The sequence below is a fragment of the Salvia miltiorrhiza genome, chromosome 7, assembly GCF_028751815.1.
Source record: "Salvia miltiorrhiza cultivar Shanhuang (shh) chromosome 7, IMPLAD_Smil_shh, whole genome shotgun sequence".
NCBI lineage: Eukaryota > Viridiplantae > Streptophyta > Magnoliopsida > Lamiales > Lamiaceae > Salvia > Salvia miltiorrhiza.
Window position 1 is genome coordinate 846,262 of NC_080393.1, and position 25,497 is coordinate 871,758.

The 25,497-nt window shown below is 35.5% G+C and overlaps 3 protein-coding genes across 6 annotated transcripts; all 3 read right to left on the bottom strand.

The window, feature by feature from the left end:
• Positions 1 to 593: 593 nt before the first annotated feature.
• On the bottom strand, positions 594 to 2,717 carry LOC130993008 (F-box/LRR-repeat protein At3g26922-like). Its single transcript, XM_057917730.1, has 3 exons — positions 2,696 to 2,717; positions 1,643 to 2,589; positions 594 to 1,335 (listed from the first exon to the last, which is right to left on the bottom strand). Exons 1-3 carry the CDS (start codon positions 2,715 to 2,717, stop codon positions 886 to 888), a joined length of 1,419 nt encoding a protein of 472 aa, XP_057773713.1. The 3' UTR covers positions 594 to 885.
• Positions 2,718 to 12,047: 9,330 nt separating this feature from the next.
• Positions 12,048 to 13,432, bottom strand: LOC130993009 (uncharacterized). The gene is made up of 2 exons (XM_057917731.1): positions 12,820 to 13,432; positions 12,048 to 12,500 (listed from the first exon to the last, which is right to left on the bottom strand). The coding sequence occupies exons 1-2, from the start codon at positions 13,363 to 13,365 to the stop codon at positions 12,048 to 12,050; spliced, it is 999 nt and encodes a 332-aa protein (XP_057773714.1). The 5' UTR covers positions 13,366 to 13,432.
• Positions 13,433 to 18,485: 5,053 nt separating this feature from the next.
• On the bottom strand, positions 18,486 to 24,775 carry LOC130991340 (F-box/LRR-repeat protein At5g02910-like). 4 transcript variants are annotated; one of them, XM_057915492.1, is made up of 3 exons: positions 24,230 to 24,775; positions 23,154 to 24,149; positions 18,486 to 18,980 (listed from the first exon to the last, which is right to left on the bottom strand). In XM_057915492.1, the coding sequence occupies exons 2-3, from the start codon at positions 24,132 to 24,134 to the stop codon at positions 18,528 to 18,530; spliced, it is 1,434 nt and encodes a 477-aa protein (XP_057771475.1). In that variant the 5' UTR covers positions 24,135 to 24,149; positions 24,230 to 24,775; the 3' UTR covers positions 18,486 to 18,527. The 4 variants fall into 4 exon arrangements, with proteins under 4 accessions (XP_057771475.1, XP_057771474.1, XP_057771477.1 ...); XM_057915491.1 differs by having other exon boundaries at positions 23,154 to 24,775; XM_057915494.1 differs by lacking the exons at positions 23,154 to 24,149; positions 24,230 to 24,775 and adding an exon at positions 19,254 to 19,474.
• Positions 24,776 to 25,497: the final 722 nt, after the last annotated feature.

Genomic DNA, 25,497 nt, shown 5'->3' on the forward strand with positions numbered 1-25,497 from the left:
GTTGAACTATATTATCTATGAAAATGTTGTTATTATTATTATTATTATATTTGTATTTTAGTAAAAAATGTCTAAATGTATTGAATGCCCCAAAAAAAAAATTTAGTAAATGTTTTGAACTATATTATCTATGAAAAAATTGTTATTATTATTATTATTATTATTATATTTATATTTTAGTAAAAAATGTCTAAAATGTATTGAATGCCCCCAAAAAAAAATCCTGGCTCCGCCACTGGTTGCATGCATGTAATTTGTAGGCACAGTAAATAGAAAGAAATTAAATAAAAGAAATTGTATGCAGTTTATACTTTATAGATATCAATTCCTCTCTATTAATCTACAAGAAATGTAAGCCATTGGAAAAATGCAAAGAAACCAAACCTTGGTGAAAACTCACCCACAAATCAATATCACTAAACACTGAATTAACAAGCTTATCAAGTTATCATCATCAAACAACATAGTACGATTATCGAAAATACGAAAATCCTAATAACGAATTTATTAGGATTCATTTTACGATCAAAATCATCATTCCAATTCCTGTTTCCTAACAGCATATGTAAAAGCAAGACAGATAACAATCTAGGTTTCATCAACAACAGTAAGGAGTTAACAAGTGTGCTACAAATGAAAAGAGCATCAACTTAATCCAAAAGTGTCAAATTGCTCTGCTTCCCTAAATAAGCAAATATAATCCCCAAAATGAAACAAACAGAGGAAAGAAAATTTGAAACAGAGCAAGTAGTCAGACGAAGCAAGCATATCGAGCTCACAAGCTCAGAACATAATGCTGTCATTGCCTATCTAAGAAAACTATCAGTTACCAGTTACCAGGAATCATGCTGAATTCCTCTATGATTGAAGAGAGAATTTGGTAGATCAATATTCACAGAAAGTGAATTCTGCAGTTCGTGACGATCTTGGTATTTTTAGCAGCTTCTGTGATGCACGAAACAAAGACTCTAATCTGCGTGAATGTCGCATGGATCCTTTTACTCGGAACACAATCTTCTCTAGCCTACTTGCATTTTTCAACAGGAACTCGAGACATGGAAATATGATATCACCCTCCACCAAATTATACTCAACTGTCCTCAACTGCAGTACAAACAACATAGGAAGATTTTCTTCAAACTCACGGTAGTTGAAAGGGTCAGCCCAGATTGAATCTTCGTATCTGGCCCTTTCTTCAACTTTAATGACTAACTTCTGTGATAGAGGGAAAATCACAATTGTAACTGCAACTTCATCACAATAAAATCTGAACCGTAAGAGCTTGACATTAGGAGAAGATGAATTCATGCATCCCTCTATCATAGCTCCAAGCACCTGTTGTATCAATAAGTTTATAATAAGAGGATGAGCTGATTAAAGCAAAGACCATAAACTTAATAATTGATTCAAAGAGTGTCCATAATTGGTTCAAAGCTAATCACAAATAATGCAAACTCTACTTGGTAACACAATCATTAACATGTGATATTAAAAAGGTAAAAAAGGGATAGGAGTTTATTGCCTGGTAAATATGATAACCTTAATATAATTGATTCATTAAAGAAGCCACCGATGAAACAAAGAAAATCATACAAACACCGCCGCACCATCAATGTAGAAGACAGTTTTAAAGAAATCAAACCTGGAGGCAACAGGGCAACAATGTGACGTTTTCAACATGTTGGATGCTTGGAAGAATTTGACCAAATAAATCTCCAAGAAAATGGTCTGTGGATAAGAAGTCATCCATCCCGGAAAAGCCTTCACAACATGTATCAGTACGATGTAGACCAGAATAAGAAAAAGTTGCATGGTTCAAAGATGAGACATTCATCAACAAACACTTGTCATATGGACTTCCTTCAATTTTCAAGGTTTTAAGATTTGGAGTCCAAATTTTCAGCTCCGTCGGACAAGTATTAACACAGATATCAAATATATGGTTGTAAATCGAAAGCTCTTTCAAACTAGTAGATCGGATACACAAGGTGAAACCACTTTCTACAACAGACATGATTAAGACTTCCAACCGAGGGCTACCACACAATATTCGATTAATCGCATCTTCAGTGACCCCAAAACCATCAATAATTGTTAAACTCTTGAGTTGATTCCACTGCACATTCCCCTTAATTCTAAACTCACAATACTTCATCGATAACACTTTAAGCGATGAGCATGAATACAGACACTGTGGCACCCAGTCATTACACTGCATACGATCATAATCCAATAACTCCATATGTAAGTATAATTCTTCAGCTTGATTATTCTTGGCAAAACGCACCCACAAATCAGTATCCGCATTAATTGAATCATCAAGCTCATAAAACGATTCAACCTTTAATTTCAGAACCCTTACCCCATTCCAGCGCCGCAATAAGGCCCGATTAACGAAGTTTCGAAGCTCTGTAGCATCATCCTCCTCCTCGTCAGTATCATAGAAATTAAGGTAGGGTGCGGTAGTCCAAAGGTTTTTCCAGCGCTTCGATAGAAATGTCGTCCTAACAACATCAGTCATAGGCATCAACCAAAATATGTGAAATATTATCGAGTCCGGCAACTGACTGAGTCGATCCATGAAAACCTCTGAAACATAATGAAGCATCAACGAATGAAAATGCACATCAAAAACTCAGAATTTACCTTGAACTTGAAGCAAAATAAAACATTCTATCAAATTCTAGAAGATTACCTCGAGATGAACGCGTCTTCATTCTCGCGCCAGCAAAACCCTTTATTTGAGCTGATGAACACACACGCAACCAAAACCCTTGTTTGAGCAAAGTGGACTGAGTGGAAAAACATAAATGTATGCCTTTAACTGTCTCTTTCATTTTCCAACATTTGACACAAAAGAAATGCTGATTATTTTTACTTCCTTATTTTCACTTCAGGGATGGATAATATTATTCCTCCATTAAAGGATAATATTATCCATCCTTGAATTACTTCAAGGATGGCTCCAATAAAAAATAGAGGAATAATATTATCCATTTTGAAGTGAAAATAAGAAAGTAAAAATAATGAGCATCTCTTTTGTGTCAAATATTGAAGAAAAAAAAATGAGATATTTAAAAACATAAATTTATATTATGCATCATTTTCTATAGATAAATTTATCCATTAAAGTAAACGCACCCACTGCTATCAATGTGCAAGTTTATCGCTTCAAAAAAAATGTGCTAGTTTACCTCAAAATGGACGGACGCTCTTTCTGTCGGTTGGTGCAGCCCCAAAAGACTTGTTTGTTTGAGCTGATATTAAATCAAAAGCTGATATATTCCCCCAAATTCGAAGCATCTTCCCACACACGCCAACGTACTACGCAGACTGACAGACTACCCATTTTCCAGCTATTTCGAATTATTTCAAACCTGGTATTTAGGCCTCCGCCGCGACACATGATATATTTATTTATTTTTAGTTTTTTACATTACGTAAAATAATGTTAATTTAAATATAAATTTTGATTGAAAATAGTGTATTGTGAAAATATTGTAAAGCAAATAATCTCAGCCAATATCGTTTTGAGCAAATCTATATATTATATAAAAGAGAGTATAACAGCTATTTTTTTCAACCAAAATTTCTCTCTCTTTATTTTCTTTTTTATTTTGATTCTTTTATAAAAAAATCGTCAACTTTGATTAATAAAAAAATATTCAACATGGATGTTAAATTAAAGATAACGAAAAGATCTTTAATTTGATATAAAAATTATAAAAAAATAAATTTAAAGCGAATAAGTTATTATCAATTAAAGTTACAAACTTATTTTTTTCTCTCTCTCATCTTTTATCTCTCCTTTCTCTTTTATAATTTCTTTTAGTTATCAATGAAAATCAATTAATTGGTAATTGAAAATACAAAATTGAAAATTTATAAATTTTCGAATTCATTTTTTTTTATTGAATTTCAATTTTATATTTACATTTATTTATATTTAAATTATAGTAAATATTTAATATACATATTTATTTATTTAAAATATCTTTTAGTTTCCATACTGATCGTGCATCGCACGAGTGGGCGTGTGCTAGTAACACTAAAACATCAATAATAAAATTAATAGCCGTCATTTAATATATTATGTACTAACAATTCTGAGCTCCTAAAAGTTCAAAATGTATTACTACTATTAAAGGTTCATATTTAAATAGTCCAAAACTAATTTAAAAAATAGAAAAATATGAATAGTATAAAAAAGAACTTATCTTTTATATACTTCATCCGGCCCAATAATGAAGACATACTTTTTTTATTTGGTTGTCCCAATAATAAATATACACCTCTAAATAAGAAAATAATTAGGGCTTAAAAATATCTAAATAATTGCACCTTAATTATGGTATAAATATGTTACAAAAAACCCTAATTTCTAAAAACATTTCTCGGTTCATCCGCCTCTTTCATTTTCTCGAATCTTTTCTCCCTCACTCTCTTCACCCTTCTTCTCTGATCTATGAACTACCCTCCTCCTCTATCAGCAATCCTAAAGCTACACCCCTCCTTCTGCGCTGCCCTCCTCTGAAATCCTAAGACTCTGCCGCTCTCGAACCCTAATCTCCACCTCCCTCTTTCTAGAATCCTAGATCTACGCGTTTATGGCAAAAAAAAAAAAAAAATTGGGTTGGGCTGCCTATTTGAACTCCAAATTCATCCTCGGGTCGGAGGATTCCAAATTTTTTGATTCCTTGCCTCCATTATCGTCGCCGCCGTCGGGTTATTTTACTGAGATGAGCGGCATAGGGGGTGTTTTCGAGGAATCCTTTGGTAGTGCTTTCGAGGATTTTATTTTCAGCATTTTAGTCAATTGAATCTGCCTTCCATTTCAGAATCACTGAATTTGGATTGCAATTGTTAAGTTTTGAATTTTTAAAAAAAATGAATAACAACAAATTTAAAAAAATATATTTAATTAATTAAATAATTCAAAATTTATTAACTTAAAAATTTATATTTATAGAATAAACTTAAAATAAAAATAAATAAAGCCCCTAATCAACTCCTTAATCAAATAAACTACTAATAAAGTGGGCACATTAATATCCTAATCTAACTAACCTTAATCTCCGTGCCCAAATGAAGTGTGTCTTCATTATTGGGACGGAGGGAGTACATTATATTAATGTAGTGTGTATTAATATAAAAAAAAAGAATAATATACATTATATACATTATATAATGTATATATTATATTAATGTATAATATAATATAATATAATATAATGAATTAATGTATAAAAAAGAATGTATTAATGTAATATAATGTAGAGGTGGTCTTGGGTACACCCAAGTGTACCGTACAATCGGATTACACCTTCATTTAAAATTTGATCCGCAATCTGATTTGAACTCATATCCTGACCCAACTCATATGAATAATACTATTCTGGGTACGAATCAACCCGATTGTACGATATACTCAGGTGTACCCAAAATTTTGTGTATAATGTATTAATACGAATAATATAAAAAAGACTTATCTTATTTATACATTCTATTAATGTAATATACATTATTACATTATTTATATAGATTGAAAAGTTGTGTTATTATTGCATGCAACAACTAAAAAACCTTATCAGATCAAAATTATATCAAAGTTCATGATCTTTTTAGCAATTAACTCTCTTATAATTGGGGGTCATACCTATATATACATTATTCATGATTAAAAGGCGCCATATATTAGAGATAGTAAGTAAAATTATATGTTCAGAATCACCCGAAAACAAATTGGGTTCTTAACTTGGGTTGGGTTGGGCTGCTACATACACATCTCTTTAAGTTTGGGCTTTTTATGCTTTAATCTTGAAATTAGTTAATTTAGTGGTGATCTAAAGTTTGGGATTTTAAATTAATTAGAACCTAAATTTCCAAATTTTTAGTTAATTAACTAAACTAATTCAAATAATGAGTTAACAATTAAATAAATATATATCTTATAATTAAATAAGGTACTAGTATGCCTTCATGTGCGATTCAAGTGCCACAATATATTTATTTATTTTAAAATTTTAAATTATATAAAAATATCAAAATATCATTATTTATTAGTTAGATTAATTGGTAACCAACAAATATTATGTTAATTTAAATATTAATATTTGATTTAAAATAGTGTATAATAATGATATTATCAACTTAATGAGTATAATATTAAATTTAATGAGTATTATGTAATAATAATAATAATAATAATAATAATAATAAATTGTAAAACAAATAATTTAAGTCAATATCATTTTGAGCAAATAACAATAAATCATCAATATCAAAAAATAATGTAATTTAATACTCCCTCCGTCCACCAATTCAAGGCCTACTTGCCTTTTTGGTCCGTCCACAAAAACAAGGCCTACCTATTTTTGGTAAGTTTTTATTCATTATTTAATCAAAAAAGTCAAAGATTCTTTACAAAAAAAGTGGGACCCTTTCTCCACTCAACTAATAAAAATACATTTTTTCTTAAAACTCGTGTTTTTTCATATAGGCCTTTAATTGGTGGACGGAGGGAGTATCACAATTCTGGGGTTTTAATAGTGCAAATTGTATTATTATTAAAAGTTTATATTTAAATAGCCCAAAATTAATTAATTTTTTTTATAAAAAATACAAATAATGTAAAAGGAAAAATATAGCAACAAATATTTTTATATAATAAATAAATAAATTGTACACATAATTAAATAAATCTATACAATATTTTAAATTCTGAATAAATTATATTAAAAATTAAGAGTTAATTACACCAAAATATACCATCTTCCGAAGCGCTATATTAATTTGACATTGGGAAGTAAAGCAAGACAAATAACAATCTAGGTTTCATTTAAGGAGTTAACAAGTGTGCTACAAATGAAAAGAGCATCAACTTGATCCAAAAGTGTCAAATTGCTCTGCTTCCCTAAATAAACAAATATAATCCCCAAAATGAAACAAATAGAGGAAACAAAAATTGAAACATGACCAGTAGTCAAATGAAGCAAAACTATCAGTTACCAGTTACCACCATTCCTCTATGATTGAAGACATAACTTGGTAGATTGTTAGAAAATGGAGGTGATTATATAATGGTTTGAGTGTGGTGAGTGATTGTAGTGAAATGGTGTAGAGAATATTGTGAGTGTAGTGTGTGTAGAAGATAGAGATAATGATTTTAGAGTGGAGCTCTTGTCTCCAAAGAACTTAGATAATATTAGATAGAGTGATGTTTTAGAGATGTTTGAGATTATGTGAGGTTGTTGAGATTGGTTTTGAGATTGGTTACAAATGGCTCACAAGAGCTCTATTTATAGGTGTGGGAAGATCTTTCTAGATCCCACTACACTAACTTGTATCTAGAATTCTCTACTAACATCCACTTAAGGAATTCTCTAGATACTATATAGAAAATATCTAATCTCTTGAATACTCATTCTTGTCCTAGTGTTATTTAGAATACTCTAGATTAATCTAGCTAGTAGTGAATTCTCTAGAATATTCATAGCTTATTCTCACCTAGAATATTCTAGATAAATGCATCACACTTCAATACTCCTCCTTGATGCATTTATCGGTTACTCCAAGCATTCTTCGTAGAAACTGGAATCTGTCCCTTGGTAGTGCTTTTGTGAAGATGTCCGCCAACTGCTCTTCTGTTGGACAATACTTCATCTCGATAAGTTTCTTTGCTTCAACATCTCTCAAGAAGTGATACTTGATGTCGATGTGCTTGGTGCGATTGTGCTGAACTGGATTCTTAGCCATTGCTATAGCTGACTTGTTATCGCAGTAGATCTCTGTCGATGAGTCTTGCGGTTCGCCCATATCCGCTAGTATTCTTCTAAGCCATATAGCTTGACATGCTGCTTCGGCTGCTGCAACATACTCAGCTTCTGCTGTTGATAGTGCAACTGAGTCTTGCTTCTTTGATCCCCAAGAAAAAATTCCTGAGCCAAGCTTGAAAGCATAGCCTGATGTGCTTTTCATGTCATCTTGAGATCCAGCCCAATCACTATCGCTATATCCACTGATCTGTGAGTCAGACTTTGGTTTGTACCAAATACCATAGTTGAGCGTACCTTGCAGGTATCTGAGAAGTCTCTTTGCTGCTCCATAGTGGGTCTCCTTCGGACTTTCCATGAATCTGGATAGAAGGCTTGTTGCATACTTGATGTCAGGCCTTGTTGCCGTCAAATATAGTAGACTCCCAATCAAACTTCGATACTTTGTAGAATCCGTCGGTTTTGACCCATCTTCTTTCTTCAACTTCTCATTTGGAATGAGAGGTGTAACCACTGGCTTGCAGTCTTGCATCTTGAACTTCTTGAGCATATCTTCAATATACTTCTTTTGTGATAGGAAGATGCCTTCTTCCTCTTGACTTATCTCCATTCCGAGAAAATAGTGCATTAATCCTAAGTCCGTCATCTCAAAGGTGCTCATCATGTCTCTCTTGAAATCCTCGATCAATTTTGTGTTATTTCCTGTGACAATTAAGTCATCAACATAAAGAGAGACAATCAGGATGTCCGTACCTTGAGTTTTGATGTATAGAGTTGCTTCGTTCTTGCTCCTCCTAAATCCTTGACCGGTGAAATATCCGTCTATTTTGCTGTACCAGGCTCGTGGCGCTTGTTTGAGCCCATAGAGTGCTTTCTTGAGACGAAGAACTTTGCCTTCTTGCTTTGTGAATCCTTCTGGCTGCTCCACATATATCTTGTCTGTTAGATCTCCATTGAGAAATGCCGACTTAACATCAAGTTGATAGATTTTCCATCTCTTTTGAGCCGCTAGAGCTATGAGTGCTCGAATTGTGTCCATCCGGGCTACTGGAGCAAACGTTTCTGTGTAGTCGACTCCTGGTACTTGAGCATATCCTTTTGCGACAAGTCTTGCCTTATGCTTCTGGATCGAACCATCAGGATTCAGCTTTGTCTTGAACACCCATTTGACTCCAATGACTTCCTTGTCACTTGGAAGATCCACCAACTCCCAAGTATCATTCTTTTCTATCATTTTTATCTCCTCCTCCATTGCTTTAATCCAAACTTTCTCTTTGGATGCTTCTGCATAGTTACTTGGCTCCAAAGAACAAAAGTTGCATGTCTCATATATATCAGTGGATTCATATAAATCTGCTAGAGTTCTTACCCGAAAAGGTGGAAAGTCTGGTGAGGAGTCTGAGTCGGATCCACTTGAGGTATTGGCTTCTGAAGAGGACCTTGGTGGGCTTTGTTGATCTTGTTCTCCATGTTCTGTGACTTCTTTTAGGAGTGTAGTTGTTGTCCGCCTTTCAACACTTTCTGTCTCCCAATTCCAGGAGGCTTGTTCGTCAAATTCCACGTCTCGACTTGTCACCAGCTTCTTGGTCTCAAGATTGTAGATTCTATAACCCTTGGATTTAGAGCTGTAGCCGAGGAAGATTCCCTTCTCCGTCTTGTCCTCCAGTTTGTGTCTTTTTACTGAGGGAATGTGGATGTAGCAGATACTTCCAAAGACCCTCAAATGTTTGGCTGAAGGCTTTTGCCCTGACCAAGCTTCGATCGGCGTCTTGTTTAGCACGGCCTTTGTTGGACATCGGTTGAGTAGGTAGACTGATGTATACACTGCCTCTGCCCAAAATTTCTTTGGCAATCCTTTCTCCGCCAGCATGGATCTCGCCATCTCCATGACTGTTCGATTCTTTCTTTCCGACACGCCGTTTTGTTGTGGAGTGTAGGCCACCGTTAGTTGATGCTCCACACCTTCATCTTCACAGAACTTGTCGAACTCTTTTGAGTTGTATTCGGTACCTCGATCGCTTCTCAGTTTCTTTATTTTGCGACCACTTTGTTTCTCCACAAAGTTCTTAAATCTCTTGAAGATTCTAAAGACTTCTGATTTTTCTTGGAGAAAATATACCCAAGTCATTCTAGAGTAGTCATCAATAAAGAGTATGAAGTACCTGTTTTGGTTTACTGAAGGTGTGCGCATTGGACCGCAAACGTCGGTGTGGACAAGCTCTAGTATCTCCTTGGCTCGCCATGTTTTCTCCGTTGGAAATGGTTGTCTGTGTTGCTTTCCGATCATGCATCCTTCGCATACACCTTCTCTTTCATTTAGAAGAGGCATATCTCTCATCATATTTTTCTGATGAAGTAGCCTCAAGGCATTTAGGTTGAAATGCCCAAATCTCCGGTGCCATAGACTCGTATCGTCGAGTTGAGCCACCATTGCCTTTTGTGGATATTGCCATTGAATGGGAAAGTTTCTATTTTTTCCCATTTTTACTACTGCAATATCTTGGTTATTTTTCTTGTCGTAAATTCGACAAGAATCTTTCTCAAAGTGGAGGGCATATCCACTTTCCATCATTTGGCCAACACTTAATAGACTTTGTGCAAGACGAGGTACTAAGAGAACATTTCTAATAAATCGCGTACCTTTATTAGTTTCTATGGCAATTGTACCTTTCCCTTTCGTCTCCACCAGTTCTCCATTGCCCATCTTCACCTTCGTCTTGACTGAAGTATCTAACTCACGGAAGATGGTCTCGTTGGATGTCATGTGGTTGCTGCATCCGCTATCGATGTACCATTCTTCTTCTCCTGCTTCCGTTGCCGAGTGACATGCATAGAACATGTTCTCCTTCTCATTTTGATTTTCTGAATAGTTGGCTTGATGATTTCTTCTATCTCTGCAATCTTTTTCCACGTGCCCAAACCTTTTGCAGTTTTTGCACTGTGGCTTTCCTCGATGATAGCAATCCTTCTCCAAGTGATTTGTCTTCTTGCAAATTCCGCATGGTGGAAAATTTGCCTTGCTCTCCTTGTTGCTGGAGCTTCCTTCCTTGTGATTGCTTTTAAAATTTCCGCCGCTCCTTGACTTATTGCCTCTAACGTTGAGTTTGGACTGAAAGGCACTCTCAAGTGAACTTTCATGTCGCCTACTCAATCGTTGCTCGTGTGCTTCCAAGGAACCCATCAGCTCCGCGACAGACATTTTTGATAAATCTTTTGATTCTTCAATCGCCGCCACTACTGGATCATACTTCTCAGTAAGGCTGATTAAGACCTTCTGTATGATCCTTTCATCGGAGATGTTATCTCCGTATGACCGCATTTGATTGATTATTTCCATTATTCTTGAGAAATAATCTTTTGCGGCTTCTGAATCTTTCATTTTAAGATTCTCTAGTTCTCGCCTTAAACTTTGTAGTTTAATGGTTCGAACTTTAACATTTCCTTGGAACTCCTGCTTAAGGATATCCCAAGCTTCTTTTGCAGTAGTGGCTCGAATAATTCTTGCCATGATAGAATCACTAACAGATTGTTGGAGAAGATAAAGAGCTTTAGCATTTTGTTGCTTTAATTTCTTACGTACCTCGGATGAGGATGTCTTGTCGATATCTTCTCCCGGCATGGTGATTCCTTCTTCAATGACATCCCAAAGATCATGGGATTCAAGGCAAGTCTTCATACGAACACTCCAATAGTCATAGTTTTCTCCATTGAATATTGGAGTCGTGATGGAGAGACTTGACGACGCCATAACGCCCGCTTATGATCGAACAAGCTCTGATACCACTTGTTAGAAAATGGAGGTGATTATATAATGGTTTGAGTGTGGTGAGTGATTGTAGTGAAATGGTGTAGAGAATATTGTGAGTGTAGTGTGTGTAGAAGATAGAGATAATGATTTTAGAGTGGAGCTCTTGTCTCCAAAGAACTTAGATAATATTAGATAGAGTGATGTTTTAGAGATGTTTGAGATGTGAGGTTGTTGAGATTGGTTTTGAGATTGGTTACAAATGGCTCACAAGAGCTCTATTTATAGGTGTGGGAAGATCTTTCTAGATCCCACTACACTAACTTGTATCTAGAATTCTCTACTAACATCCACTTAAGGAATTCTCTAGATACTATATAGAAAATATCTAATCTCTTGAATACTCATTCTTGTCCTAGTGTTATTTAGAATACTCTAGATTAATCTAGCTAGTAGTGAATTCTCTAGAATATTCATAGCTTATTCTCACCTAGAATATTCTAGATAAATGCATCACACTTCAATATAGATCAATATTCACAAAAAGTGAATTCTGCAGTTCGCGACGATCTTGGCATTTTTAGCAGCTTCTGTGATGCACGAGACAAAGACTCCAAACTCTGTGAATGTTGCACGGATCCTTTTACTCGGAACACAATCTTTTCGAGCCTACTTGCATTTTTCAACAGAAACTCGAGACATGGAAATATGATATCATCCTCCAAAATATCCTCCAAAATAAACTCAATTGTCCCCAATTGCAGCACAAACGACATAGGAAGATTTTCTTCAAACTCGCGGTAGATGCAAGATGCAAAGATTAAATCTTCGTTTCTGCATCTTCCTTCAACTTTAATGACTAACTTTTTTGATAGGGGGAAAATCTCAATTGTAATTATTTCAATGCAATCAGATCTGAACCGTAAGAGCTTGACATTAGGCGAAGATGAATTCATGCATCCCTCTATCATAGCTCCAAGCACCTGTTGTATCAATAAGTTTATAATAAGAGGATAATCTGATTGAAGCAAAGACCAAGTAAGATACAAGGCACAACATTGATTCAAAGAGTGTCCATAATTGGTTCAAAGCTAATCACAAATAATGCAAACTCTACTCGGTAACAAAATCATTAACATGTGATTAAAATGGTAAAAAAGGGATAGGAGTTTAATAGCCTGATAGATGTGATAACCTTAACATAACTGATTCATTAAAGAAGCCATTGATGAAATGAAACAAAGAAAAACATACAAACCCTGCCGCACCATCAATGTAGAAGACAGTTTAAAGAAATCAAACCTGGACGCAACATGGACACAATGTGACGTTTTCAACGTGTTGGATGCTTGGAAGAATTTGACCATATAAATCTCCAAGAAAATGGTTTGATGATAAAAAGTCATCACAACATGTACCCTCATTTGGATGATGAGAATACCAAAGAGTTGCATGGGTTAAAGATGAGACATTCATCAACAAACACTTGCTAAATGGAACTCCTCTAATTTCTAAGGTTTTAAGATTTGGAGTCCAAATTCTCAGCTCCGTAGAAGTAGATGCATAAGCAGCATAACCCCGGTAATCATACTTGTCAATCGAAAGCTCTTTCAAACTAGTAGATCGGATAGACATGCTTTCACCTCTTTCTTCAAAAGACATGGTTAAGACTTCCAACTGCGGGCTACCACACAATATTCGATTAATCGCGTCTCCAGTGAGCCCCAAATCTCTAATAATTGCTAAACTCTTGAGTTGATTCCACTGCACATTCCCCTCAATTCTAAAGTAACCATCCATGATCGATAACACTTTAAGCGATGAGCATGAATACAGACACTGTGGCATCCAGTCCTTGACGATATTAGAATAAATAGTCCATAAACCCACATGCAAGTATAATTCTTCGGCTTGATTATGCTAGGCAAAATGCACCCACAAATCACTATCCGCCTTAAATGAATCATCAAGCTCACAACGCAAAACAACCTTGAATTTCAGAACCCTTACCCCATTCCAGCTTACTAAGACCCGATTAATGAAGTTTCGAAGCTCTTTAGCACAATTAAACTCCATAGCATAAATGTCGAAATTAAGGTAGGGAGTGGTGGTCCAAAGGTTATTCCACCGCTTCGATAGAATCGTTGTCCTAACAACATCAGTCATAGGCAACAACCAAAATATGTGAAATATTAACGAGTCCGGCAACTCACTGAGTCGATCCATCAAAACCTCTGAAACATAATGATTAATGAAGCATCAATGAATGAATTGCGCATCAACAACTCAGAATTCACCTTAAACTTAATTATTGGAAGCAGAATAAAACTAACTATATACTATCAAATTCTTGAAGATTGATTACCTGAAGATGAACGCGTCTTCATTCTCGCGCCAGCAAAACCCTAGTTTGAGCTGATGAACAAACACACGCCAACAAAACCCTTATTTGATGAACAAACACAGTAATTAATTATTACAATTAAATAATTATTCTTTTAATAGGTAACATAAAAATGAAAATAGATTTTTAATTAATGTAACTATGGACTATAAAATTATATAGATATTAATATATATTTTCTTTAAAATTTTGAAGTAGCCAAAATGAAGCATAAAACACAATTTATGGCCACACATTGAAAAAACACAAATTTTGGCCATTTTTATAGCTTTGGGACGCTTTTACCCTTAATTGGGCGGACTGGGTAGGGTCAGACACGCGGGTCGCGTGCCGGGTCGGGTTAGGCACTTATGGCACTATTAGTGCCATAAGTGCCAAGATGGCACTTATGGCACTAATAGTGCCATAAGTGCCATCGAAAATCCAAAATAAAACCAAGTAAAATAGTCATTTTGGCACTTATGGCACTATTAGTGCCATAAGTGCCAACGAAATTCAAAATAAAACTAAGTAAAATGGTCATCAGCACAAATACAGAAACAACAACATCATTTAAACCCTAAATGGAACATCTAAACCCTAAATGGATAATCTAAACCCTAAATGGAACATCTAAACCCCAAATGAATAATCTAAACCCTAAATGGAATATCTAAACCCTAGGGGAAGTGTGCACTTATGGCACTTATGGCACTATTAGTGCCATAAGTGCCTAACCCGACCCGGCACGCGACCCGCGTGTCTGATCCTACCCAGTCCGCCTCATTAAGGGCAAAAGCGTCCAAATCAATAAAAATGGCCAAAATTTGTGTTTTTTCAAATGGTGGACAAAATTTGATTTTCATTCTTCATTATGGCCATTTGGGTGGATTGTTTCTTTAATTAATTACTCTATATGTCCATCAAGAAGAGTTTTCCTTGAAAGTGGACACGAGTTTTAATAAAATTATTAAAGTTGTTGTAAATAGAATTAAGGTACAATTTATGGAATAATGTCGGTACAAAAAAGTAGAATAAATATATATATTATTAGTTAAAAATAAAATAAAAGTATAATTTATATTTAAATATATAGGAGAAAAGGTATAATGTGATGTTTCAAAAATTGAAATTCGACTCTATTTCGTAGGGAAAAAAAAGGAGTAAGTAAAATTCTTTTTTGTGGATGGATAAAGTAATATAGTGTTATACTAGTAATATTTTTGAGGTCTAATTCTTCTTCTTTTAATAGGAAAGTGAAAGAAAACTGCAAATGTATTTTTCATATAGCGATAGAAGATGAAATCGTGTACATTTTTGATAAAATCGTATATAATGATATATTTTTAATCTATATTTAATGAATTAATATATATTCATCTTAAAAATACGATGGTTTTTATAAGTTGTGATTGCTTGTAAGCAAATCGCCTCTCTCCCAACATTTTGACTCGGACTTGTTCCAAAATTTGTGTATTTTTTGGCCATAACCATTCATTTTACGATCAAAATCATCATTCCAATTCCTGTTTCCTAACAACATACATAAGTATAACTCTTCGACTTGATTATGCTTGGCAAAATGCAGCCACAATCTTCTGAAGCACTGGATTAATTTGACATTGGTAAGTAAAGCAAAACAAATAACAATCTAGTTTTCATCCACAGCAGTAAGGAGTTAACAAGTGTGCTACAAAATGAAAAGAGCATCAACTTAATCCAAAAGTGTCAAATTGCCCTGCTTCCCTAAATAAGCAAATATAATCCCCAAAATGAAACAAACATAGGAAAGAAAAATTGAAATAGGACAAGTAGTCAGATGAAGCAATCTATGATTGAAAACATGCATAATTTGGTAGATCAATATTCACAGAAAGTGAATTCTGCCGTTCGCGACGATCTTGGCATTTTGAGCAGCTTCCATGATACATGAAACAAAAACTCTAATGCGTGTGAATGTAGCATGGATCCTTTTACTCGGAACACAATCTTTTCTAGCTTACTTGCATTTTTCAACAGAAACTCGAGACATGGAAATATGATAACATCCTCCAAAATAAACTCAATCGTCCTCAATTGCAGCACAAACGACATAGGAAGATTTTCTTCAAACTTGCGGTAGATGTTAGGCCCAACCCTGCAGATTGAATCTTCGTCTCTCCACCTTTCTTCAACTTTAATGACTAACTTCTTTGATAGAGGGAAAATCTCAATTACACCAACTCTAGTGTAATAAAATCTGAACTGTAAGAACTTGACATTAGGAGAAGATGATTTCATGCATCCCTCTATCATAGCTCCAAGCACCTGTTGTAACAATAAGTTTATAATAAGAGGATGAGCTGATTGAAGCAAAGACCAAGTAAGATACAAGGCAGAAAATTGATTCAAAGAGTGTCCATAATTGGTTCAAAGCTAATCAGAAAATAATGCAAACTCTACTCGGTAACACAAAATCATTAACATGTGATTTTGAAAAGGTAAAAGAGGGATAGGAGTTTATTGCCTGATAAATGTGATAACCTTAATATAATTGATTCGTTAAAGAAGCCACTGATTAAACAAAGAAAAACAAACAAACATTGCCGCACCATCAATGTTAAAGAAATCAAACCTGGACACAACAGGGAAACAATGTGACGTTTTCAACGTGTTGGATGCTTGGAAGAATTCGACCAAATAAATCTCCGAGATAATGGCTTGTGGAGAAGAAGCCATCGATCCCCACAGAAAAGCCATCACAACATTTCTCAGTATAAAAATGTAGACCAGAATACCTAAAAGTTGCACGGCACAAAGATGAGACATTCATCAACAAACACTTGTTATATGGACTTCCTTTAATTTCTAAGGTTTTAAGATTTGGAGTCCAAACTCTCAGCTCCTTCGATGCATTACCGTCGTCATCAAACGAAAAATGGTTGTAAATCGAAAGCTCTTTCAAACTAGTAGATCGGATACACAAGCTTTTACCACTTTCTGCAACACACATGATTAAGACTTCCAACCGAGGGCTACCACATAATATTCGATTAATCGCGTCTTCAGTGACCCCATATCCATCAAGAATTGTTAAACTCTTGAGATGATTCCACTGCACATTCCCCTTAATTCTAAAGTCATAATTCCTGATCGATAACACTTTAAGCGACGAGCATGAATACAAACACTGTGGCACCCACATATGTAAGTATAATTCTTCGGCTTGATTATGCTCGGCAAAATGCACCCACAAATCACTATCCACATTGATTGTATCAACATAATAATCATAATACGAATCAACCTTGAATTTCAGAACCCTTACCCCATTCCAGCGCAATAAGGCTTGATTAAGGAAGTTTCGAAGCTCTGTAGCATTAACATTCCAAGTATGTTCGAATTCGGGATCATAGAAATTAAGGTAGGGAGCGGCGGTTCAAAGGTTTTTCCAGCGCTTCGATAGAATTGTAGTTCTAACAACATCAGTTATAGGCAACGACCAAAATATGTGAAATATTAACGAGTCCGGCAACTCACTGAGTCGGTCCATGAAAACCTCTGAAACATAATATTGAAGCATCAACGAATGAAATGCGCATCAAAAACTCAGAATTTACCTCAAACTTGAAGCAAAATAACACATTGTAGTATGAAATTCTCGAAGATTACCTCAAAATGAACGCGTCTTCGCTCTCGCGCCAACAAAACCCTTGTTTGAGCAAAGTGGACGACAGGACGACTGGAAAGTTAGACGTTTTGTGGTCTTTATTAAACTAAAGAGTGTGTGAATTTCACATTAATTAATTATTAAAATTAAATAATTATAATAAAATTTATAAAAATTGATTCTTTTAATAGGTAACATAAAAATGAAAATAGATTTTTAATTAGGGCTTATGACCAAAAAATACACGAACTTTGAAAAAAGTTGCAATTTTCACCTGAACTTTCAATTAAGCCTCAAAATACATGAATTTATATTTTTGTTGCAATTTTCACCTAAATTTGACTTTCAACAAAGTTAGAGATTAATTGACAGTCGAAAATTTACCTGATGTCGATCTAACTTCTAATTAGAATGAGTATTTAGAAGCTCGGAGGTCTAAGAAGGCAAAAATTAATATATTTGACTTAATTTCGACTGTCAATTAAATTCTAATTTCGTTGAAAGTCAAACTTAGGTGAAAATTACAACAAAAATATAAATTCATGTATTTTGGGGCTTAATTGAAAGTTCAGGTGAAAATTGCAACTTTTTTCAAAGTTCATGTATTTTTTGGTCATAACCCTTTTAATTAATGTAACTATGAAAAATAAAAGAATATAGATTTCAATATATATTTAATTAATTACTCCATCTGTCTATGAAAAAAAGTGGACACGAGTTTTAATAAAATAGTTAAAATTATTGTAAATAGAATTAAAGTACAATTTATAGGAATAATATCAGTACACAAAAGTAGAATAAATGTATATTATTAATTAAAAAATGAAATAAGAAGATAATTTATATTTATATTCAAATTGCTCTGCTTCCCTAAATAAACAAATACTCCTCAAAAATTGAAACATGACAAGTAGCCAGATGAAGCAAAACTATCAGTTACCAGCATTCCTCTATGATTGAAGACATAACTTTGGTAGATCAATATTCATAGAAAGTGAAATGTGCAGTTCGCGACGATCTTGGCATCTTTAGCAGCCTCTGTGATGCACGAAGCAAAGACTCTGATGGGCGTGAAAGTCGCGTGAATCCTTTCACTCGGAACACAATCTTTTCTAGCTTGCTTGCATTTCTCAACAGAAACTCGAGAAATGGAAATATGTTATCATCCTCTTCAACCAGAATAACCTCAACTGTTCTCAACTGCAGCACAAACGACGTAGGAAGATTTTCTTCAAACTCGAGGTAGATGTTAGGATCGGCGTGCTGTGCATCTTTGGATATGCCACTTTCTCTAACTTTAACGACTAACTTCTTTGATAGAGGGAAAATCTCAAATACACCATCAACTTTAGTGTAATAAAATCTGAACTGTAAGAGCTTGACATTAGGAGAAGATGAATTCATGCATCCCTCTATCATAGCTCCAAGCACCTGTTGTAACAATAAGTTTACAATAAGTTTACAATAAGAGGATGATCTGATTGAAGCAAAGGCACAACATTGATTCAAAGAGTGTCCATAATTGGGCTCAAAGCTAGTCACAAATAATGCAAACTCTACTCGGTAACACGAAATCTTTAACATGTGATTAAATGTGATAACCTTAATATAATCGATTCATTAAAGAAGCCACTGATGAAACAAAGAAAAACATACAAACACCGCCGCACCATCAATGTAAAAGACAGTTTAAAGAAATCAAACCTTGAGGCAACAGGGCAACAATGTGACGTTTTCAACGTGCTGGATGCTTGGAAGAATTTGACCAAATAAATCTCCAAGAAAATGGCTTCTGGATAAGAAGTCATCGATCCCCCCGGAAAAGCCGTCACAATATACTTCATCAGCGTGATGCAGACCAGAATACCCAAAAGTTGCACGTTTTAAAGATGAGACATTCATCAACAAACACTTGCTATATGCAAGTCCTTAATAATTATTAAACTCTTGAGATGATTCCACTGCACATTCCCCTTAATTCTAAAGCGACAATTCTTGATCGATAACACTTTAAGCGATGAGCATGAGTACAGATACTGTGGCACACAATGTGATTTGTGATCATCACAACTCCATGGAATATAAGAATTCACCCAAAGCAAGTATAATTCTTCAACTTCATGTTTCTTGGCAAATCGCAACCACAAATCAGCATCCTCATGTATTGAACGCTCATGATCCAATTTAACCTTGAATTTCAGAACCTTTACCCCATCCCACCGTAATAAAGCCCGATGCACAATGTTTGCAAACTTTTTTCCAGTATCAGAATCAAAAATATGATTATCAGTAGAAATATGATTATCAGTTATATTAAGGAAGGGAGTGGTGGTCCAGAGGTTTTCCCAGCGCTTGGATAGAATTGTGGTCTTAACAACATCAGTTATAGGCAACAACCAAAATATGTGAAATATTAACGAGTCCGGCAACTCACTGAGTCGATCCATGAAAACCTCTGAAACATAATGAAGCATCAATGAATGAGAAGTGCATGAAAAACTCAGAATTTACCTTAAACTTATTGGAAGCAAAATAACACATGTATACTATCAAATTCTCGAAGATTACCTCAAGATGAACGCGTCTTCGTTCTCGCGCCAATAAAACCCTTGTTTGAGCTGATGAACATACACACGAGACTCAAAAGGTATTAAGCAAAGAGAAAGCGCGGTAGTAAATTATTTATAGACTATATTTTCTTCTTTTTTTTATATCTTTTCATTTTAGTTTTTTTTCTAAAATTATGAAATTCGACTAACTATAAAATATTTAATATTCATATCAAATTAAAGATTACGATAAAAACTTAAATATTATATTTTATGTAAATATTTGATTTAAAATGTAAAGGTTATATTTATTTACGGATTAAAATTAAAAAACAAATTCTTTCCTTACACATCTTTTTTTGAATACTCCCTCCGTCCCGTTATTAATGGCTCGTTTCTTTTCGGCACGGGTATTAAGGAGAGTTGTATTAGGAGAAGGAGAGTTGTATTAGAAGAAAAATTGCAAGGCCCACACATGAGTTAATTGATTTAAGTTAATAAACCAACACACTTCTGCTGCCGCTACCGACCAGCCGGCGCCGGCGCCGGCGCTGGCGCCGCGTTCCCTTCACCTCGTCTCCCTCTACTCTCCATATACCATCATTCAAACAACCAACAAATGTATTTCCCCCAAATCCAATAGTGTAATGAAATTCAAGAAATTTAAGAAATCTCCATCTGCAATTAAAACCCTAGGCCTAAAATCGTGGTTGCATTCCTCTGCGGCGGGAGGCGGGAGGCGGCCGCTGCATCGGCGAGATCTGGAGAGGAAAGAGCCGCGTCGCCGCGCCCTCGCCTTCGCCTCGTCTTCCTCAGCACCGACGACACAACAGATCTGCCCTCACCTTCGTCTCTTCTTCTGACGAGCCCTAATTTCTGGCGAGGTGGAGACGGGCGAGGGAGAGGACGTCTCCGACTTGTCCGACGAGTGGTGCTTCCCGATCTTCCTGCTCTCCCACTCCGCCGGCGCCTCCGCCTCCGACTCCGTCTCTCTCTCCGCCAGCGGAGGATCCGCTATTGTCATCTCCGCCTCCGGATTCTGGAGCAGAGCCGACGGATCCGGGTTGGCGGGGGTTCCGTCAGCCCGGGCGGCGTCGAGCGTCAGGAGAAATGCAGAGAGCGTGAGGAGAGCGAGCAGGAATCTGTTGCCCAGGACGTGTTCTGGCGAGGTGGAGACGGGCGAGGGAGAGGACGGAGGTCACCGGAGAGGGGCTAAGGTAGCGGCGACGGCGAGGCTGGGAGCGCGGAGGCCGGAGGCGAGGCTGGAGGGTGGAGGCGGCGGGAGGGTGGAGGCGGCGAGAGGGAGAGAGAGAGAGAGGGGAAGAGGGACATTGCGTGTTTAATTTATTAGGCTTTTAATTAGGGATTTGATTAACATTAAACACTCCCTTATTTTTTCTAAAAAAGGAAACGTGCCATCAATAACGGGACAACCCAAAAAGGAAAACGTGCCATTAATAACGGGACGGAGGGAGTATTTTTTTTTCATTTTTTTTTTTTTGCCTTTTTCATAATATCAATTTTTGTTATTTTGAATATTTATTTAAAATTTTATTTTTTTCAATATTCATCTCAAATATATTCAATTAAATTATTTTTTTATTATATTTATATCCTAATTGAGAGAAAGTTGAAATAGAGGTAACTATTTAGCTGCCAAATGTGGGCCATATTTTTGTGGGCCTAAAATCTTTTGGGCCGGCAAACTTGGGTTCCTAAGCATGGCCTGATGGGCTTGGGCTGAACCGAGGTTCTTATTAGATACCTTTGATTGAAAGTAATTGAAAAAGAAGTTGCATGCAGTTTGTAGATAGCAATATCATTTAAATATTGCCTCTAAAAGGAAAATATCGTTTAAATATTAAATGCAAATATGATCTATACTTGCTCATATAGCCATAGTTTGCCCAAATTTGACCCATGGAGAGTCGAATTTGCCCGCACAAAATTTTCTAATTCCTATTTTACAAAATAATATCTAAAGCACTGGTTGAGAATCAAAGCAAGAAGACTAACAATCTAAGTTAGTAAGTTTCATCAATAATTTCATTCATAGCAGTAAGAAGGTAACAAGTGTGATACATATCAAAACATAATGCTGCCTTTTTACCCATTACCTATGATTGAAGATAGCTTTTGTAAGATCAACATTCACAGAAAGTAAATCGTGCAGTTCGCGAGGCTCTCGGCATTTTCATCAGCTTCTGTGATGCACCAAGCAAAGAATTTAGTGGTCCTTTCACTCGGAGCACAATCTTTTCTAGCTCACTCGCATTTTTCAACAGAAACTCTAGAAATAGAATTAAGAAGTTATCCTCAACCAAAGTAACCTCAACAGTCCTCAACTGCAGCACAAAGGACATAGGAAGATTTTCTTTAAGCATGTAGTAGATGTAACGAGCGGCCCGCATTGAATGTTGCTCATCATAGAACCCGACCCTTTCTTCAACTTCAATGAATAACTTCTTTGAGAGAGGGAAAATCTTAATCATACCTACAAATTTAGAGTAGTGAAATCTGAGCCGTAAGGACTTGACATTAGGAGAGGATGAATTCATGCATCTCTCTATCATAGCTCCAAGCACCTGTTGTATCAATAAGTTTATAATAAGAGGATGAGCTCATCGAAGCAAAGACCCAGTAAGATACAAGGCAGAAAATTGATTCAAGGGGATGCAACGGTAATTCCCTAAATTTAAAAGAGTTGTCTTTTATTGGTTCAAAGCTAATTACAAATAATGCAAAATCTTAACATAATTAAAATCTTTGAAATGTGATTAAAAAAGGTAAAAAAAGGATAAGAGTTTATTGCCTGATAAATGTGATAACCTTAATATAATTGATTAAGTAAAGAAGTCACTGATGGAACAAAGAAAAACATACAACACCACCCGGCCCATCAATGCACATTGACGTTAGAATTAAGAGAACATGATCGATAGGTATGCTGAATAATTAATGAAATCTTTATCAAGCATGATTAGCTAATGTCAATGTTACCCACATTAATCTATAATGAACATAAGCCATATAAGACAGTTAAAAGAAACCAAACCTTTTGGCAACAGGACAATAATGTGATGTTTTCAGTATGTTGGATGCTTGGCAGAATTTGACCAAATAAATCTCCAAGAAAACGTCTTGTGAAGCCATCCATCCCGGTCAAGCCGTACCAATGATAATCACCAAAATGATGTAGACCATAATACCCAAGAGTTGCACGGCTTAATGATGAGACATTCGTCAACAAACACTTGTTATATGGAATTCCTTTAATTTCTAAGGTTTTAAGATTTGGAGTCCAAATTTCCAAGGTTTTATGATTTGAACTCCAAATTTTCAGCTCCCCTGTCGTATAAGTAGATGCATAATTATCGGCATTACATAAATGCTTGTTAATCGACAGCTCTTTCAAACTAGTAGATCGGATACACAAGCTTTCACCACTTTCTACAAAAGAGAGGATTAAGACTTCCAACTGAGGGCTACCACACAATATTTGATTAACCACGTCTTTAGTGACCCCAAAACCATTAACAATGGTTAAACTCTTGAGTTGATTCCACTGCACATTCCCGCTAATACTAAAGTGAAAAGTGTTGATCGACAACACTTTAAGCGACGAGCATGAGTACAGATACTGTGGCACCCAACATACTTTCTGATCATTATTACCAACCCTTTTCATATTTAAATCCCTCCAATGCAAGTATAATTCTTCGACTTCATGTTTCTTGGCAAATCGCACCCACAAATCAGCATCCACATAAATTGAAAGCTCACGGTGCAAATTAACCTTGAATTTCAGAACCTTTACCCCATCCCAGCGTAATAAAGCCCGATGAACAATGTTTGGAAATTTTTTTCTAGTATCAGAATCAGAAATATGATTATCAGTTATATTAAGGAAGGGAGTGGTGGTCCAAATGTTTTTCCAGCGCTTGGATAGAATTGTTGTCCTAACAACATCAATAATAGGCAACGACCAAAAAATGTGAAATATTGCATAATCCGGCAACTCACTGAGTCGATCCATCTTCAAAATCAAAACCTATGAAACATAATCTAACTCAAAATTTACCTAAACATATTCGGAGAAATAACACATACTATCAAATTCTCTAAGATTACCTCAAAATGAATGCTTCGTTCCCTCGGTTGCTGCAGCCCCAAATAAACCTAGTTTGAGCTAATCAACGAACACAGAGAGCTAAAAAAGCTCTTCTCAGGCTGTAAACAAGCCGAGCTGAATAGCCACTGACTCGAGTTCAGCTCGTAGCCGAGCTAGAGAAAGAGCTTGTTCAACGAGGAAATCGAGACGGAGCAAGCGCCGACACGTAAGGGGCGGAAGGAGCCACAGAGGCGGCGACTAGAAGCGGCAGAGGCGGCGGCGGAGTGGGTGAATCTGAAAAAATTAGTTGGCGAATTGAGGTGGTTTTCTTTCAGCTGATGGAGTGGCGGGTTTGTCAATGGCGGCGAAAATTAGAGAAGATGAATTGAATGGTTGATTTCGGGCGGTGTGGAGTGGGGGTGATGAGAGACGGCGGGTTGGGATTTGGAGATGACAATTTCTAGGGTTTCCATTTTACTACTCACTCCTTCCATGGCTTAAAGTTTTTCACCTTTTTCTATAGAGTTTGAAGAGAAGTTAAATGAGTAAGTTGTAAATGGAGTTTGGATTTACATTAAATATGTTATTATGAAACAATGTTTAAAGATGTATAGTGTGGGGTGAAGTTTGAATTCTACGTTTACTTTGCATATTAATAAGGTGCATTTTGATTATTTTAACCTCAAACTAAAATTTGCCTAATCTCACCCTTTTAATGAAATAAAAATCAATCAAAATTAACTTAAATAATAAAAATAATCTCTTTTAATGAGATAAAAATCAAGCAAAATTAACTTAAATAATAAAATTAATCAAGGTTCTTCTTAGGATATCCCAATATTTCAAAAATTCTTTCTAAAGAGAGTCGGCACAAATTATAATAAAATATTAAAGAGTCCGGCAACTCACTGAGTGGATCCATGAAAACCTCTTAAACATAATGAAGCATCAATGAATGAGAAGTGCATGAAAAACTCAGAATTTACCTTAAACTTATTGGAAGCAAAATAACACATGTATACTATCAAATTCTCGAAGATTACCTCAAGATGAAGCGTCTTCGTTCTCGCGCCAATAAAACCCTTGTTTGAGCTGATGAACAAACACACGAGACTCAAAAGGTATTAAGCAAAGAGAAAGCGCGGTAGTAAACTAGTATTTATAGACTATATTTTCTTCTTTTTTTATATCTTTTTATTTTAGTTTTTTTCTAAAATTATGAAATTCGACTAACTATAAAATATTTAATATTCATATCAAATTAAAGATTACGATAAAAACTTAAATA